The following is a 19,790-nucleotide window of genomic DNA, read 5'->3' as shown; positions in this document are numbered from 1 at the left end:
ATTGCTTCCCGTCTTCTCTTGCTTATGCCTACCATCGCTCTTCCTGATCAATCGGGTTTCATCCCTGGGAGGGCGACCTCCCACAACCTCCGTACGATTTTCTCGGTATTGCATCAAATTAACCCTGATCTACAGGCCGTGGCTGCCTTGCTTGATGCCACCAAGGCGTTTGACATGCTTGAGTGGCCTTTAATATTCTACATCTTGCCATGCATGGGTTTTAGCGACCACTTCCTGCGCAACGTCAGACTCCTGTATACTAACCCGCATTAATGGCCAAATTTCGGACCCTACTGCTATCGCTCGGGGTATGCGACAGGGGTGCCCACTATCGCCCATGCTTTTTGCTATAGCAATGGAGCCCCTGGCTGACAGGCTGCGGCAGCACCATACCCACAGGGGCCTTGGTTTTTCGTCTTGCGCCTTACTTGTTTCAATGTATGCGGACGACATTATGCTTTATGTTAGTCACTCCCCAGAGAACCTTAGCCCCCTCGCCCGCGAAATCATTCGGTTTGGTGGGCTGTGGGGCATCCAGGTAAACTGGAGCAAGTCGGTACTCTTCCCCCTGACTGACGCCATGGTGCCTTTTCCCCTTAACTTTCCCTTTGTCTGGGCCTCCGCCCAACGCGCTATTCGGTCGTTTGGTTCAGCAGAGATTTGGACGACTGTGGAGATCGAACTTCAGATGCGCGGTTGACTGGCTAGAATCCAAGATCCCATCGTGGAGTAGGCTCCCGCTGTCTTTGGCGGGTCGAATCGCCATCGCCAAAATGGTGGTTCTTGCAAAATTCCTTTACTTGTTTTTAAATATTCCTATCCCCCTTACCGCGCACTTTTTTCGCAAATTGTGTTCTCTAGTTATTTCATTGGTCTGGGCAGGTAAACAACCAAGAGTAGCTTATGATATTCTTACTCTTCCCATGTCTGCTGGCGGAATGGGCGCGCCTGATTTTAAGCTATATGCACTATGCGCACAGGCTAGTTTCCTGCATTTCTGAATCCACCCGTCTCCCTACCAGCCTCATGTTGCTATTGAGAGGGATTTAGCTTCCCCCTGGCCTCTGTCCATGGATCTGTTCACGTCCGCAGTGCGCCCTCGAGCTGAGGTCGACACGGTCACAACGCTTCGATGTGCCTGGTCTGGCATACGCCGGATGTCTGACGTCCCATTGCTCTCCGCTAAATCTGTGCCCATAACAAACCACACAGATTTTCCTTCTCTCCAGGCCTCCAGGATGTCCAGGAGTGCGGCGCGCCTGAACCTTGCGACGGTGGTGGATCTCTATCCGGAGAACACCTTTTTTTCGCTCCCCGACGCATCGGGGCCACGGGACACGCTTCTGTTCTACTAGCTACGTGCCACATGTCGGAAGCTGCACTCCACCTTCCCTCAGCCCCAGCCAATATGCCTGCTCTGGATCTTATTTACACTTCTTCGTCCCCACACAAATTGGTCACCAAACTTTATGCTCTTACTCTGGCGTCCGTTCCCATCACCTCAGATCGTGCTCGGGAGGCATGAAGAACTAATCTTGGAGCCAAGATCTCGCCAGTTCACTGGCTTTATTGTTGTAATCAAACGAGGAAACTGTCACCAAACTACCGGCTTCGCTTGATCCATTTCAAGTATCTGCATAGGTTCTACCGTACCCCGGTGTAAGTCCATAGGCTCAGGCTCATTCCTGGAGACAACTGTATGTGCTGTGCCGCTCCTGCAGCAGACTTCGCCCATCTGGCTTGGCTTTGCTCGAGGGTCTCGGAGTTCTGGAGGACAGTTTGTTCTGCTATTTCTGACATCACTGGTGCGACAGTGCAGCCTGATCCACCTCTGTGCCTCCTAGGGTTTGTTAAGTTCTGCCCGGACGCCTCCCGCCACTTGATTGCGATGCTTCTGGTCCTCGCCAGGCGTAGGGTGGCCATGTGCTGGGGTCGCAAGCCGGCTCCCAAGGTTGAAAGCTGGCTTGAAGATGCCTCTTGATGCCAGACTCTCTTGTCGGAGTTCTGGGATTTAATGCCGGCTAGGTCCCGTCCTGTTGATATTTGGAGCCCTTTGATTACCTACCTCCTTTCCCGCTCCCACCCTAGTGGCACTGCCTCTCCTGCGCTCCCCGCCGGCCCTGACTCCGCGGTGGCTGCCGGTGCCGGCCATTGACTGCATCACCCCCCCTGTAGAGGGCACTTCCGCCCCCTCCTCTCTGGCCCTTTTATAGCCATTGCCACTAGATGTGATTTTTCCCCTGTGGGAGGGACCTTGTTGTGATGGAGCTGTGATATTCTTTGCATGTTTATCCGCTGTGTAGACAATTGACGCTAATGTTTCATGGAGCACATATTCTGCTTTTGATTTTATGTACTGCACTGAGATACAGCACGCTGTACTGTTTCTGTCTTGCTTTTTCTCAATAAAGGTTTTTGAAAATTTCTGGTCCAGGGAAGAAGGGAGAACAATGTCATACATTCACCCCAGTACAGAGTTCTGGGCCTAAATCCATAGTTTTTTGCTCTCCACACCATTCCAGTTTAGACCCAGCCATATGCAAATCAGTCTTGACCCTGTTCCCAATGGGAACAGTCCAGCCCGAACTGCCAGGCCAAGTCCGTACTGGACTGGAAACAAGCATCCTAGGACCGGTTTCGGGGTATCATCCCTCATCAGCCAGGCTAGCCTGACTCCGGTGGCAATGAAGAGCATGGGACCCACGTCTGGGCATACACATCCCAATCCGGGTGACAAATGCAAAAATAACAATCGATGAACAGAATGTGGGGCACCTTAGCGGAGGATCCGCCCCTGTCAGCCTGAAGTGTCACGTTGTGGCATGTGCCATCTGCGCCGGTGCTGACGACCATGGATTGGCCCTTAATAGTGGAATAGGAAAAGGGTGATGTCTGGAACACAGGATGCTGAGGTTTCACTCAGCTTTCATGGGAGTTAACCACACCACTGTAATTGCAATTTAACCAGGACTGCAACCACCCAGATTTAGAAGCCTGCGGTCCTCGCCGCGGACACCTTCACTGGGGCTCACCCCACCTACGTCACAATGGCCCACACTGGATAGTCCTGTGGAAGGTGATTGTGCTGAGACTGTGGGAATTGATGTAATTTTTTTAGAGCAGAATGCTCAAAGGATACCTCCGGAAGCCATGATTGTAGGAAAATAAAGGGGGGGGGGGTGGGGGGGTATTTTTCCCTATTGGGATGGAGGTCTAGGAGTGACAAGGGAAATCCCATGCCAGACACTCCAGAAGAGATGGAGATGTCCCCAGGTGAGAGGGCCTTTCTCTAGTTCAAATTGTAACTGAGGACTGCTCTACATGACATTTCTGATAAGTCTAAGCAGGCAGTTGCCAGCACAGAGTATGAGCTAGAGGACCAAGAGAGTGATGAAGATAGTGGAGCAGGTACAAGCAGAGATGTTGGTGGGTGGGGGACACTCTGCAGAATCCAGAACGTTGTTTGAAAGGATGCCAGACCTCAGTGGGCCAACTGGTTGGCCTTGATTGTGGAGCAGGGGAATTCTAATTTTCATAAGTAGACTCAGGAGAACTTTTTTGCACAGCCTGGTGGAAGATTCAGGGTTACTTATTGAGTTTTTTTGTAGGGCTCATTGTGTTAGCTAAAGGAATAGGCAAGTTACTCACCCTGCAGTGCTTAAGGTCCAGGTGAATGTTTTCTTAGATGGCAAAGAGAAGAACTGTGCCCTGCAGTACATTTGCTTTATCGTTTTCTCATAAACTAATAAACATTTTGAGGTATTTATATGCCCAGACCCCTTTTAGAAAAAATCTTCACCTTTTATAACTTTTCACACTTGCCACGCTCATTAGACCACGCTCCTCCCCCCAAAAACAAAAAGCATGAGGATTGCTAATATGTGTTTAGTACACTGAATTAGTAAAAAAACATTAACGGCCTTAATCCTCAGATAATAAAAACGCACATACAGAAGGACTCACATATTTTAATATAACCGACTGAATTTTTGGACTACAAAAACATACTTTATTGATGCACTGGTTAGTCACTGCGAACTGCATCCAAGAACTAATATGTATAAAAAAACAGTGTGTTATTTAGCGAAGTGTAGCACAGCTTACCTTGATCTGTTCAAATTCTTCTGCCTTTGATACAATAGAAAGAATATCTCCTTCTGTTTTGTGGGCATCAAACAGCTCGTTGAAAGTCTATAAAAACATAAACGTGGGTTACTTGAAAGCATTTTCAAAAATCTAATTGCAGTTCATGACCATATGACCTGATGGAATGGAGATGGTGATCTACATGAGTGGCTGCAAGCAGAACACTGACCAAGCCCTGAAGGTTCGATTTCTTATGCTGTAAATCATGACCGTGTTGGTTAACAAGTTGTTGGGGGTTTCGTTTTTATAAGATTATTATGGCACATTAAGCAGCGTACTTGTTCTGAGCGTGATATTTGGTTGACATTTTTCCATATGTATATATGTAACAAATTGAGCAATAGCCTCTTTGCAACTTGTGGTTAGAGTGCCAGTCTGTAGAAAAATTGGCACAGCAGGGTGAATCGGTAAGAAGCTTAACATTAAAAAAATCTCTTCTGGAAAATCCTTGAAAGGTTCATAAGGATTGGCCAAAAAGTTTCGAAGTCTGAAGGGATCTCCCAAAACATGACTTTCCATGTTAAATGTTCACTACCTTCGAAATTTCAATATTTACATGGTGGACAATAAAAAAAAAAAGATGGCAGGCCTGATTGACACCATATTCGGTATGCTTACATATCAACATTTTGAAGATTCTTTTTCAAATTTAAAGTAAATCTTCTTAGTCACTCTATAGACACTTTTAGAAAAATGACAGGCAAGTTTTAAAGGTATGATATGTTTGTAAAGAGTTTGCAAGCTATTATTCTGCTGTAGGCTTGACAACCGTAATTCAACTTGATCAACCGGAATTAAAATTGACTGGCAGAGAATGATGTTTTACATCGACTACTGCAGCCAGCAGACCGGATGCGTTTAACTGTTTCAACTCTAGCTCTACACATGGAGGTATAGGGTGCAGAGTCTCGGGTGCATGATCCCCCCTTTTCTGCTACGACAGAAGCTCATCAATTATGTCAATTCAGATGTTGCAGTGATGTCATCAATGATGTCATGGAAAGGTCAATAGTGATGTAATATGTGAGGTCATTAGCAGCGTATAGCCAGGGTGTGCACTATAGTTGCTTTAGGGTATAAGTTATAAATACTTGAGATAACTTATAACTGGTGAATTTCAGTGGTTTTGTTAATTTAAAATGGTATGTTTAAACTAACAATTTCACTTAACTATAACGACCCTTTCAGGTTTTTTTATGTGAAGTAAAATATTTATTTATTTATTTATTTATTTATTGAATTTATATTGCGCACAGCTACCCGCAATGGGTTTCCCGGCGCCAGGGACAGACTGAAGAAGAAAACAAGCGGGTGCAAAGGAAAAGATCATAGCAGGGGAATTCAAAACAGAAAGGTCTTCAATTTTTTGCGAAAAGCCAGAAGATTAGTTTCTGTTTTTAGCGCCAGCGGGAGAGCATTCCACATCTTTGGTCCAAGATATGCGAATGAGCGGCCTCCCATTTTTGCCAATCGGATTCTTGGAATCAAGAGATTGCCATTGTTAGATGACCTAAGGGAACGGCCAGGTAGATATGGCTGGGCAAGGTTATGAAGGTAGATGGGGGCAGAACCCTGACGGATCTGAAACAGGAAACACAAAGTTTTAAAGATCACACGATCTGAAATTTTTAACCAGTGCAGGTCACGCAAAGCTTGCATTGCGGACGTTCTCCGTGGAACATTACGCAAAAGGCGAGCGGCTGAGTTCTGTACCACTTGGAGTTTATTAATTGTTGCTTTATCCGCTCCTAGATAAAGCACATTGCCATAGTCGATGCGAGACATCACAAGGGCCTGTACGACAGTTCTTCGAGAGGATTCAGGCAACATCCATATGATCTTCTGCAGCCAGCGTAAGGTGTTGAAACAGATTGCAGCGACCTTGGTTGCTTGCTGCCTCATCGAAAGTTTATCGTCGATCAGGAAGCCGAGGTTACGGGCAACAGGCACAGGGGTAGGCAGCGGGCCAGGGCCAGTGTCTAGAGCCCCACAGATCTTTATGTTTGCCTAGTATGATAACCTCGGTCTAGTCTCCGTTGAGCTTCAGCAGATGGGCTTGCATCCAAGCTGCAACACGAGATAGGCCAATTTTAAGGGCAGAAATTTCCTGAACCCTGCTGCTAGTAAGAGAAAACACCATCTGCGTGTCGTCTGCATATGAATATATAGACAGACCGGCGTCCTCTACAATGGAAGCAAGTGGTCTGATGTAGATATTGAACAACAGAGGGCTCAATATAGACCCTTGAGGGACGCCGTAGGCTGAAGAATGAATCGCAGATTCAGCTTTGTTTGAGAAAACCTGAAAGGTGCGCTCATTGAGAAATGAGGCCACCCAGGCAAGCGCTGATCCAACAACACCAAGGGAGCGGAGGGACTCCAGTAGAGTGGAATGAGACACGGTATCGAAAGCAGCGCTTAAATCAAGGAGAATAAGCGCAAAGGTCTCACCGCTATCGATACCGCGTCGGAGTCGCTCGGTCACCCCAAGGAGTGCGGATTCGGTGGAATAGTTAGCGCAAAAGCCCGATTGGGACGGATGGAGATATCCCACGTTTTCAACAAACTCATTAGGCTGGGTGTTGACGTGGCGTTCCAATATTTTGGAGCAAGCTGGCAGCAGGGATATAGGTCTAAAGTTAGCAAGATTTGTGATGTCAGCACCAGATTTTTTGAGCAAAGGAACGACCATGGCATGTTTCCATTCCTGTGCCACCCGAGATTCAGTAAGAGAGATGTTTAGTAACCTCATTAGGAATCTCCGTGGTTCAAGGTCTAGTTGTTTTAATATCTTCATAGGGACTGGGTCCCGCGGGGAACCTGACCTGATGCTGTTTAGACAAGACAGGAAGGAGGAGTCATCAAATGGTATCCAGTTGTGAATAAACTCAGTGGGAGAGAAGGAAACATTGCAGGAAAAAACAAGTTGGGGGAAATCAGTTGGTGGTGGAAGGGAGGCCAAAGATTGATAAATGCCCTCAACCTTAGATATAAAGAAGTCTGCAATGGCATTGCATTGTATACCATCTAAAGCCGGCAGCGCGGGAGTGGTATCAGCTCCTGTGAGTTTCTTTACAGTGGCAAAGAGAGTCCGAGGACAATTTTGCACTAGAGTAATGGTAGAAGCAATGTAGGAGGCCTTGGCACGTTTGCAATTTGCATGATAGGATTTCAGTTCTTCTTTGTAAGTCACTTTAGAAGGAGCGGAGTATGACATCCTCCACTTCCTCTCCAGGGCTTTACATTTAGCACGTTGGATATTCAATTCATCAGAGAACCAAGGTGCTGGGGGGCGCAAGGATCTACATTTGCTACTAGAGCGAGGGGCGAGAGCAGTCACTGCATCTGTCAACCAACAAGAAATGGGGGCATTCAAATCCTGCTCAATGTTGATAGAAGACGGAATTGTCTCAGTCAGACGCTGATTAAAAGCAGCCACATCGAGCCTGTCCCAGCGGTAGGATGATTTAGTTTCCTCCACATAAACACTGGCCGAGAAGAGACCAGGTGGTAGCACAAAGTGTATCGCAAAATGATCAGACCAAACAAGCGGACGCGCCGATTGAGTACAATCGAACGAAAGAGTAGAAATGATTGGGTCCAAGAGGTGGCCAGCAAGATGAGTAGCCCCAGAATTACAGAGTTTGAGATTAAAAACCTCAAGATCAGAAAGAAAAGATTTATTGAGGGGATTATTAACATCTTCTAAATGGATGTTTAAATCACCAAGAATAGTGAAATTATTCGATTTCAATAGTGTTGCTGATAGGCAATCAACAAGTGAGGAGATCCAAGAAGCAGCATTTCCGGGCGGCCGATAAATTAGCAGGCCGGAAAGCGTCAATCGGGGATTCATCATTAGTTTAAATAATGCTGCCTCACTACCTGGAAGATGTAGTAGTTCCAGTTTACATTGATAGATGGATTTAAAGATGATTGCGATTCCACCACCTTTACCAGAGGGTCTATCCTGATGCAGCACAACATAGTTGGAAGGAATAGCTGCAGCAATGTCCGGACCCGAGCTGGCATGTAGCCAGGTCTCGGTCAGGAACAGAGCGTCAGGAGATTCCTCAGTTATGAAATCGAAGATGTTTAATTTATTCTTAGGAAGCGATCTACAATTTAAGCTCCAAAAATGGAGCGAAGAAGGGGATGGAGTATGGCCCTTGGTAGGCTTCCTTTTTCCCTTATAATGCTTTATGTTTTGTTGCGTCTTAGAAAGCTGCATTTTGCCAGTGGAAAAGCTGCAACCAGCACATGTAAAATAATGAAGAGGCAAGATGCATAAAGTGCAAGTGGTGGGGGTGGAGGGTCGCATTAAATATAGTGCCGTGGAGGTGTAATGTACGCGGCCATCCAGAGTTAACGTACCTGAGGACATGTTAGCAAAGGGCAACCCGTCCAGCAGCCCGTCCTCAGCGCGGACGGGCGCAGACGGGCTGAACTCAGGCGTAACTCCGGCGGAAATCCGGCGATCCCGCTGCGCGATGACGCTGCGCGTCAGCGTGGCTCGCTTAAATGTGCGTCCAGCCTCTGAGACTAGACCGCGCAGAACGCCTGGCGTCGTCAGCCCCACCTAAGATGGCCACTAATCCGAGACGTGGGCAGGGACCCGCAAAGCACGGTGCTTAATACAATTATGTGCAGTGAGCGGGGGAGAGTGCGGTAAGCTGTAGGCCAGTTTACAGATTTAAAAACAGGGTTAAATATTCAACAGAAAAGAAAATTATAAGGATAAAAAACGGGAGTTTTAAAAACTGCTAAGAGCAGCGTTATCCAGGCGAGGTCTTCTCCGTGTAGCGCAAGCTTGTCAAAGCGCCCACCGAAGGTTTGCCTCGCTTAAATGCGCGTCCAGCCTCTGAGACTAGACCGCGCAGAAAGCCTGGCGTCGTCAGCCCCACCTAAGATGGCCACTAATCCGAGACGTGGGCAGGGACCCGCAAAGCGCGGTGCTTAATACAATTAGGTGCAGTGAGCGGGGGAGAGTGCGGTAAGCTGTAGGCCAGTTTACAGATTTAAAAACAGGGTTAAATATTCAACAGAAAAGAAAATTATAAGGATAAAAACCGGGAGTTTTAAAAACTGCTAAGAGCAGCGTTATCCAGGCGAGGTCTTCTCCGTGTAGCGCAAGCTTGTCAAAGCGCCCACCGAAGGTTTGCCTCGCTTAAATGCGCGTCCAGCCTCTGAGACTAGACCGCGCAGAACGCCTGGCGTCGTCAGCCCCACCTAAGATGGCCACTAATCCGAGACGTGGGCAGGGACCCGCAAAGCGCGGTGCTTAATACAATTATGTGCAGTGAGCGGGGGAGAGTGCGGTAAGCTGTAGGCCAGTTTACAGATTTAAAAACAGGGTTAAATATTCAACAGAAAAGAAAATTATAAGGATAAAAAACGGGAGTTTTAAAAACTGCTAAGAGCAGCGTTATCCAGGCGAGGTCTTCTCCGTGTAGCACAAGCTTGTCAAAGCGCCCACCGAAGGTTTGCCTCGCTTAAATGCGCGTCCAGCCTCTGAGACTAGACCGCGCAGAACGCCTGGCGTCGTCAGCCCCACCTAAGATGGCCACTAATCCGAGACGTGGGCAGGGACCCGCAAAGCGCGGTGCTTAATACAATTATGTGCAGTGAGCGGGGGAGAGTGCGGTAAGCTGTAGGCCAGTTTACAGATTTAAAAACAGGGTTAAATATTCAACAGAAAAGAAAATTATAAGGATAAAAAACGGGAGTTTTAAAAACTGCTAAGAGCAGCGCTATCCAGGCGAGGTCTTCTCCGTGTAGCGCAATTCTTTCTTTTAAATACAATTCTTAATATTAGCAACACCTTATCATTTAGTTTTTTCAGTGAATGTCTATGGTGTTTAAACATAAAATAGGATATCTGTTGCTATATGCGGGCTGAGGTTGGGCGCAGGGATGGGTCTGTGTGCAGGCCCAGCACTCAACCGCCTGTAGTGCACAGAAATTGGGTTATTAGTTGTGCTACTTGTGAGGCCTCCACAAGTAATAGGTCCATAACTGTCTCCATTCTAGGAACCAAGCACCCCAGAGCACTTGACTCACTCAGGGTAGTGAAGCAGATCAGCCTAAGGCTTACTCGGGGGAGGTGGTGTAGGTTTGTAGTCACCTTTTGTAGGCACACACAATTAACACTCAACAATAAATGATTATACTGTTGGTGCTTTTTCTTTAGAAAAGTACATCTATTATACACACAAACAGCAGGCATTTTGCTTCCAGTAGCCTATCGGCAAGGTGCCATATCCTTTGCAGAAAAATGCAGCCATTTGTTTAAACTGGAGGAATTTAAACTAAAGAAACATGCTTCGTAAAGCATCAAGACATAATTGGCTTAACTAAAATAGAAAAAAACATCAGACTTTATGTTTCATGGAAATATGTTTCTTATCTCTTAACTTATCTCATTTAAAAGCATTCTCAAACATAATTTTGTTCTCATGCTCTAATATGAGTTGACAAGGACTTTTATTTAAAAGTTAAATACCTCAGTGCTTCAATTTTTCCCCAGCTTGGGTCATATATCTGACTGAGCACTGCTCATTATCTGGCACTGTTAGCTGCAGTCTGATGATAATAATGTAAAATGAATACATCCTTTCCTTAACCTTAAACAAAAAATGTGACTGCTTATTTAAAAATGAACTCGCTGCGACAAGCTACTCTGAAGGTGTCTGTGAGCTACTGGCAGCTTGTGATCGACTGGTTAGACACCTGCTTGGTTAAGAAATCATCATAACAGTAATATAATGCAAGCGTATTGGCTTTGTCAATGGGCACTACTTCACTATATAAGGCAAACCTATTAGCCTTTTCAAAGGGTAATAACAACAATAATATAAGGCAAGCTTACTGGCTTTGTAAGAGGGTCACCACATTAAAAGACCAATAAATATATGTTAAAAATCACCATTGTAGTCACTAAAACCAATAACCATGTTTAAATGCAATCATTATTGTCAATAAAGCATTGGCATGTCACTTAGCAATACACTGTTAATAAAGTATTTAAAATCAACCTTGCGAGTCTGAATCTTTCTTTAACCCTTTCGATGGTCATGACGAGCTCAGCTCGTCATGATGCACAGTTGAGCTGTGCTGATGACGCGCTGAGCTCGTCATGACACCAGCAAAATGGCAATTTCCAGCACAGGGGGGGGGGAAACGCCTAGCAGCCAAGGTGTTAACACATTGAGATCACATAAAATGCCACCAGAGAACCAACCACTAGAGACCCTTGTACTCACAGGCTATAAAACGAAAGTTTCAGCCTTAGCAGTGCTTTAAACATGACTTGGGGGTACATGCATCAATGTTTTTTGCGAGCGCAAACGGTGCAATTTGCAAAAATCGTCCGTTTGCGCCCGCAAACAAGCATTTTGCGATGCATCAAAGTGTTAGGCACTCCCAATTTATTGTGATTTCTTAAATTGTGATTGCATTTAAGGAAATGCTAGAAACATTTAGAAATAGCAAATTCGCTATTTTGGGCCGCAAAATACAGAGAAATTACTCTGGTCTATATTTTGCAAAAACCTTCGAAAAATGCACTAAAGTGCATTTTTCAAGGTTTCAGGTTACATACACACATGCCCTTGGGGCCTGTGTGTGTGCAACATGGGTGCACATCATAATTATAGGGGTGCAACCGTGTCATTTTGACACCTTTGCATCCTTGAAATTGCATGCACAATTTGCGAGTACCTATTGGTACTCGAAAATTGAGCATGCAATTTCCCATTCATTCCTATGGGCCCGTAGGCCCATAGAAATAAATGGGAGGACATTCCTGAATTGCGAGTCGCAATTAAGTAATGTCTAGGATTCACTATTTTAACAGCGATTCCTACATGCATAGGATTTTGAGAGTCCTTAATTGCGATTCCTTAATAATCGCAATTAGGGACTCGCAAAAGCTTTTCTTGATGCATGTGTCTGTTAGTTTCTTGAGGTCATCATTTCTCGGAACTGGGAAACATATGATTACTTTATACATCCTTTCATTTGCTGCTCTCTCTGCAGCCACCAACAGTACTTAAAATGTATGCTGGTGGTACTCTTGGCCTCCTGGGGGCACCACAGATAGAGAAACTTTAAGTAAATTAGGCCCTGCGGGGCATTATGGAGTGGTCCCTCAGCAGAGCACTGAATATTTGCTTAGCGTCTCTTCCGCTGTTTTCGGGAGAGCCTCACTTGTCAAGTAAGCAGCTTTGCCCCGCAGTTCTTTCCGTAGTGTTTGAGTTTTTATTGGAGTATTTTTGGGGCAGCACAGGGAGCCTACCATTGGAATAGACAACTGTGATCACCACATTTCCTAAGGAAGAAGCAAGTTGCACTGAACTGCAAAATCATGCTGTCAAATCACTTGACCCCCTGCCCATAAAACACACCACATAAGTAGATAAATAGATTAGTACCTCAATGGTATTGTATTTGATGTAGTAGTGGCTGGCTGTTCGCCCCATGTCTGTTGAAGAAAAAAATCCAGTTCTCTCCTCAAAACGAATCATGCGTGCTTTGTCTAGTTTCCGCCCAACTTCAATTACCAACTGTTCTCTATGTTTTTCAAGTAAAGGATCCATCTGGAGACAAAAAACACAATATAACAAGACAACAAATTATAACATCGCTGTTCATATATGGTAATGTCAAAAGCAATATTGCAAGGATTATTCTTTCAAAATAATTGACCACACTACATGTGTCAGGTTCTTGAATTTTGAGGTCTTAAACCGACACATGCAAACATTTGCTTATCGGGCAAAGTTACTGAAATTTCAGACCAGCTATATAATCAATAGAACATAACAATAATGGTCCAGACTTCAACATGGATAAATATTCAGGAGAACATACTGAACATGATCATAAATGTTAATGTTAAATCATTTTCTAGGGCACTCAATTACCTGGGGGTGTCTTGGCGCTAGTTTTCATGACAGAGCAGAAGAACAGGAAGTAAAGCCAAGGAGGATACACAGTGTTAAATAACCTGGTTTTCAGAGCTTTCCTGAACGCTAGTAAGTTGGGTGACTCCTTGATGTGCAGCGACAGCACTTTCAAAGCCTTTGTGGCTCCCGGGACAAAGCTTCTACCTCCTGAGGCAGCCCTCTTGAACCTGGGGACAACTGTGAATTTGGCAGAGGCCGAGCCTAATGTCCTAACTGGGGTGTACCATTTGAAACTGTGTTGTAAGAAATGTAGGCCTAGATCATGAAGTGCTTTGTAAGCAATTCAGAGCGCTTTAAAAGTAATTCTCAGTCTTATAGGGATCCAGTTCAGTTGTTTTACTTGACTTGGACACACAGTGATATTTAGGAATATTCAGTAGAAGTCTGTCTGCAGCATTTTGCAGAGTTTTCAATTTATTCAATATGTACTGGTGTGCAGAAAGAAGTAGAACATTACAGTAGTCCAATTTTGCAATTACCAGTGATGTGACAAGTGTTTTCTGAAGGTTGACTGGAATGTATGGTAATATCTTTTTTATTGGCCTGAAGGTGAAAAGGGCAGACGAGATCTCCGCATTGACTTGATCAGTGGAGCTCAGTTTGTCATCAATATTTTTTGTAATCATAAAATATATATCTGAATTACAAAATAAACAACATGTGTGGGTGTGTGTAGTTTGGGTTTTCCGCTGGCAACTTATATGCAGCTCTCAATTTAGGCAATCACTGTAGAACAAAATGGAGGGTGTGCTGTCTCTTGCATTCTACTGTAAGTTCGCAACAATGGTTGAATTTTAACTAGGTGTGCATACTTTGCATTCAGTGTTTATTTTAGTCTGTGCACATTCTATTTAGATGAGTGAAAAGCACAGAGATGAGATGAGAGATGCAACTCAGAAGTTAAAGGCAAGGGTGCATTAAATAGGCCTCTAAACTAGAAAAAAACAATGGGATAGTAGAGTTTCAAGGTACGGTGAGATGAAAAACAGCACAGATCGTATGGTGAAGCACTCAATTTAGAGGTCAGATGGTGCAACACAATACAACCCCTCATTAACCCATGGCATACCACTAAAGCAAAAACAAAGCACAATGAGCCTAAGATAAAAATGAGGTTTCAACACACTGATTGAGTAAACCTGACCCCAGGGAGGGGATCGGATGCTGCGTTACGAAGGGCTGAGGCACGGCAGATAATAAAGGTAAGAGCCCTCAAGTGTTTACAAAATGTGGGTGGTGATCTTCAACAATCTCCGGGTTATTAACATGTAATGAAATTATTTTCTATTTGTATGACTAGGTATGTACAGGCCACATTCTCTCCTGACGTGGCCTTTTGTGATACCTAGACTTGTACTCCTGTAGTGCCCTCATACAGTTGCTTAAAAGTTGCCTAAAATGTGCTTTCAGCAAATAATGTATTACTGCATGGTCTTTTTGATCCATTCCAGAGCACCGCCTCTACTTGGTGGCTGGCTACCTGGTGCTTTAGGGTTGTCTCGTGTCCAACCTTGCTTTCTTTTGCCTTCTTTTCCACCCTTGCATGTATCCTTCCACCAGAATCAACTTAGCTGGAGGCTAATCCTTTCCTTCTTCTACAGCAAATGTATTTGTACTAATGATGAAAACAATACCCGAAGACAAACATAGACTTATCTTTGCCCTATGCAATGCATAGCCAGGTTGCATATATAGAAACAGGGCACTAGCACTAATGTATTGGTCCCCTTCGGTCTGTTTTGAATATATACCCTGGGAGAAGACAGCTTTTGCACCTAACTGGATTGCATATGCTTTCAGGCCTTGATGTACTGCTCACATTGAGTATTTCCTGTCTTCAACTTTAAAATGTCAGGTTGTGTTTTGGCATCCACTTGCTTGCTCTTTCACCTTTACACGTAACAGTGTTACCATGGATAACACACATCATTTTTATACCAGAGGTAAAAAATCCCCTCTCCCTCTCTTATTCTAAAAACCTAGATTAGTATCCCCCAAAATAATGGCCTTATTTATTAAACACGATCTCGTCATACTCCATGTTTATTGGCAGAGACTTCCCTCTTCCCCCATATACCCTCTAATGTAATTTACACTATGGGAAACTGGATCTACAGCACTGAGGCCCGCAATTACCTGTGAAATTACACACTTCACTTTGCACACATTTATAACTACTTTTAGGCACTTTATTGTAATTTCTAGTGCCATTGTCCCCTTTTTTACAGTAACAATACCACATATAAATAAATTATACACTTTATACTCAGACAAGCATGTATGGAAGGTAGGACGTACTTTCCACCCTCTTCTATGCTATTAGTCTTAGTGTTTCTTCTAAAGCCTGTTTTGTATTTTTAGAACTTAATATTCTCATTTGGTAATTGGTTTTATGTCACTTAGGCTATAAGGTAACAGATGTTAAGCTTGATGTACTCATTCACGCCTCCTAAGTGACTATTGAATCACCAGAGTGCATGGTTTGTTTGTTAGAAAAATGTATTTTGCATTCTATTGGAATTTAATATTTGCATAAAACCTATACTTAAATTGTATTTGCTGCTTTGGGTATTCTGATGTAAACTTTTTTTTTTAAATCATGTGTTGTGTTTCTCTGCTTCACCTTGTCTTTCTCCCCCTCCCTCCTTCCCCCCTCTTCCCTGCGCGACCTATCCCTTGCGCGCAACAGTTATGCCACCAGCTGGAATGTTGACAGCTGGACGTTCTACGGTGACAGTTCCCTGGTCAGTTGAGTTGTCAGTTAGCCAGTTCCTGTTTGCTAGCCTTACTGAGCACTCCTGTCTAAGGTGTGTTGTCTTGTAACTCAATAAATAACTTGCGCCATTAAGCTGATTCCGGATTACTTCTTTACATTATGGTAGGAAAAGCACATATGGAATAGAAGAAGAAACTGCTGACTAGAAACTAGACATTGCCAGATACTCCTGAAAAACATAATGCAAGTTTTTACATTCTGGAGATTTCTGCCACATCGTATGGCAAGTGAAATGGCAAAAAATGAGGAAATGAATACAATTACAGATCTTAGAGAAAGAATGTCTGTAGAGTAAGCCATATTTATTCTTTCCTAAACCCAAACTGTTTCACTATCAGGAGGTTCTGTATATAATAAACTATATTGCTGATTCTTGCTACAATTGTTTCAACTAAATATCCTTTGAGATCGTAATCAGCAATCTGAAATTTCCAAGTGCTGTCTGCGATCTTGCAGTTACCATCAGAATTCCTTTGCACCAGTACCAGAGATTTTACCTTTCAAGGGGCTATCCAGAGAAGTGACTAAAACACCTCTCTTTGCCCAGCACTACTAACAATCATCATCGATAGGCATTCTAGAATGTTGATTTGTTTGGTATCAGCAAGGGTTTTCAAGTCCACTGTGACATCAAACATCAGAAGGCCTATTAACAGTGAAAAGAAATGGTATGTACTACCTCATCAAAAGGATGAACAGCCATATCAATCCATGGTGCTATTGTGCTTCTGGAAAAAGAACCTCTCGGGGGTCCACGTGAAGTTTATAAGTCTCTTCAAATGCAAAAGCTCCGGGGAGGAAGATGCAGGAATGAGAGAAACTGGAGATTTACCTTACATTATTTTCACTTCTTAACATTTTCATATTTTTCCACTAATCAGCCTCGCCTCCCTGGTCTCCTCCTCTTATGACACCTCTATCGGCATCTTATGTCTGGAATAAGACTGAATTCCACCTTTGGGGGTCGGATGTTGTTCCAAAGGAAGGCGATGATCATTAATGGAGAGGTAGAACATGAATTTGCAGTACAAATAGCAGCAGGCCAGCGAGTATGAGGGCTACCCAGGAATCTCAGCAAGCGGTTGCTCTAATATACATTTTTTGAAATGCCTAATAGGCCTGCTGTCTGTGGTATGGGGGGCCGGTTTGGGCAAACCGTAAATTATAGGCCCAATTAATCAACAATGAATCAGTGTGGAACATCAAATAAACATGAGTCTGAATGAAATAGCCTCATTTTGTAATCTAATAGTGACATGGCAGTGCAAGATGGCACAAAAGCTTACAATATGCTATAGATCATGTTAGACGGTGAATCTAGGACTGGGCTGGTGGAAGCTAAATACTTCCTGGGAAAGGAACGTACGAGCCATTGGCTCCTCTTTGAAGGTTTCGGGACAGAACTTGAAGGGGAATGACAGACATCTGGTCCAGAACTGGTAATGCTAAAAGCTTCGGTGTAGGTCGTATATATAGATAGTAATTGGGAGCAGATTGTACCGCTTGGAAATTTTGGGAATGGAAGCAATATGTAAAGTGCAGGAGAAGCAATATTTACTATTTTCTCCAAATTTCCTGCAGAACGCAACTAGATGACAAGCAGAGAGGCCAACAAAGGTGACTTTAAAGAAGTGAAAAACTGATTAGAGACAGACAAAAATGTGGATAATTGAATGACCTAAAAATGTTCAAGCCTTCGTTTGTCCCTGTATGCAACTCCTTTAAAACGTCAGTAAATCATTCAAACGATGAAGACAGCCAGAAGGAATTCGGTGACAGGGAGAGAAAACTCAATCTGTTGGGGTCACATCCTCATGAAAAGCTTAAATAGGAATCAAGGATTTAAGATGGGCAAAACAAGACGAGAAGGAAGGTGCATCAGCTAGATTACAGGTAACAAGGGCCCAGGGAGGACAGTAGGAGTGGTGGAGGAGGGATATTCACGGTTTAATGTTGTCTAAAAATGCAGGAGAGGAAACAGAAGGCTGAGACAGGTGTATAGAAAAAAAACAAAATATTCTGCCCAAAAGTTACACACAGTGACTCGTGTAAACAAATGTTAAGTACCGAAAATGTACGTTATCTCCAGGCAACTCAAAAGAGCAATGACGTGAGGCTACATCTGTGTGAATTATCAACACAATTTCATTTAGTGCACAAAGCTTCATTTAGAACAGTGACAAGTATAACAGTTACATTTTGTCTCATTTTACGTAAGGTATTGTAATCTCCTATGTTTAACTAAATCTGACAAATATGCACTGGGATTTGCTGGGTACTTAATTAGATCTCTTGTGAAACTTAGAAACCCAGAGGAGATACACAATTCAAAAAAACAAATACATTCCAAATGGCAATTCGCCAATTAACATGTAGAGAGAATCTTGATTCCATTAAAGACAACGGAGGCCATTATTATGCATAAACCTTTATTGCTGCCCCACATGCAGCCCTTTAAAGAAAATAAACACATCAAAAAGTATTATACATTGGGGACAGAAACAGGCACCCAAAATCAAATCTTGGCAGCAATATGTGATCTACTGCCAAGAACAACTGGCCATCTAATGGGAGCAGATGCCCAGACATATCACCCCACAGAGATCTAGGAACCGTGATTATATTTACACTCACAGGAACCCACCACTGAACACCTACATACAACGCACTCCCCCACAGATACACAGGCCCCGGAGCCTGGCCTACTGGTCTCCCTGTGAACATGGACATGGGGCTTTAAGTTACATCCTTCCTCTTCGCATAGAAGTGAATGCATATTGTACCGTTTATTCTAGTACGACCAGATTTATCCAATGGTAAAAAGTTGAATTCCATCTCTCCTATCCTTGCTGTATATGTAATACGATTTTTAACGTCTGCCTCCTTATTTATGCTCCATGAGATGCCTAACATTAGAGTTCACTTGATTCTGTGCTCTACCTTCTCTTTCCTCTCCTGTCTCCCTTCCTTTCCTTTTCAACTTCTTATTCTTTGGTTTCTGTTTTTGTTCAATGTTTAGGACACAGACAATATTGTTGCTTACTATGTATCTAATTTGAATCAGCCTTTTGTCCCTAGTTATTTATGCCAATAAAAACTATTTTAAAAAACAGCTTCCCATAATTATATTGCTTACAGGATTCACTGGTCTCAGGTAGAAATTTGCAAAGGTACTTGCATTTGAACAGTCTATTGCTTTCGTGATAACGTAAAGACTGCCAACAGCCCAAAACACTATACTACCTGTTGAACCTCACTCAGGTTGAAGGTCCACCAGATTTTGATAGATCTATACCTGCCTCACTCATTATTGTGATAAACCACCTAGCTGTTGTGGCGGATGATACTGCTTTATTTGGTTTTACATAGGATGTTAATAGTGGAGTGTCACCATCATGTCAAAATTCTAGCAACTTTTGTTCATTTACCACACACAGTTTCAAACAATCCTGGAATAAAGGACAGAAACCCGGGATTATTTTTTGTTCTCTTCCAAATATCAAAATGTACAGCATCTGATGAATAAACTCTGTTGAAAGTCTTGATAACTTTAACATCTGTAACCTTTTTGAAAGATACTAAGCAGAGACGTGTTTCTAATTTCTGGGAACTCTCTCTAAGATAGCGGCAAAGCATAAGGCATCCACTGCTATAGCCCCTGGGTCTGGCCTTCAACTGAAATACCTTTCCGCTTGATATGTGTGTCTGCCTGCAAACAGATCTACTTCTATTGGGCCCCACAGAGCTTGCACTTTCCTGACAATCACTGAATTCAATTGACAATTGCTGAAATCTCGGAGATGACGTGAATTCCAATCTGCCCTCTGATTCTGCTCGCCTGGAATGCGGTCTGATGACAAAATAATCTTGTGTTCCCAGCAGAGATATGTCCTTTACTGGAT

General features: G+C 43.6%; 1 protein-coding gene across 1 annotated transcript in view; it reads right to left on the bottom strand.

The window, feature by feature from the left end:
- ASCC3 (activating signal cointegrator 1 complex subunit 3) overlaps nt 1–19,790 on the bottom strand; it is a 2,217,780-nt gene that overhangs the window by 573,213 nt on the left and 1,624,777 nt on the right. The window contains exons 18-19 of the mRNA XM_086926668.1: nt 12,579–12,743; nt 4,105–4,191 (exon numbers count right to left, since the gene is read on the bottom strand). Of these exons, the coding sequence (XP_086782794.1) occupies nt 4,105–4,191; nt 12,579–12,743 (252 nt within the window). The remainder of the gene's footprint in view (nt 1–4,104; nt 4,192–12,578; nt 12,744–19,790) is intronic.

This window comes from Lissotriton vulgaris, chromosome 6 (assembly GCF_964263255.1).
Source record: "Lissotriton vulgaris chromosome 6, aLisVul1.2, whole genome shotgun sequence".
Classification (NCBI taxonomy): Eukaryota; Metazoa; Chordata; class Amphibia; order Caudata; family Salamandridae; genus Lissotriton; species Lissotriton vulgaris.
Note: the sequence above shows the minus strand (reverse complement) of the source record. Positions and strands in the feature narration are given on the sequence as shown.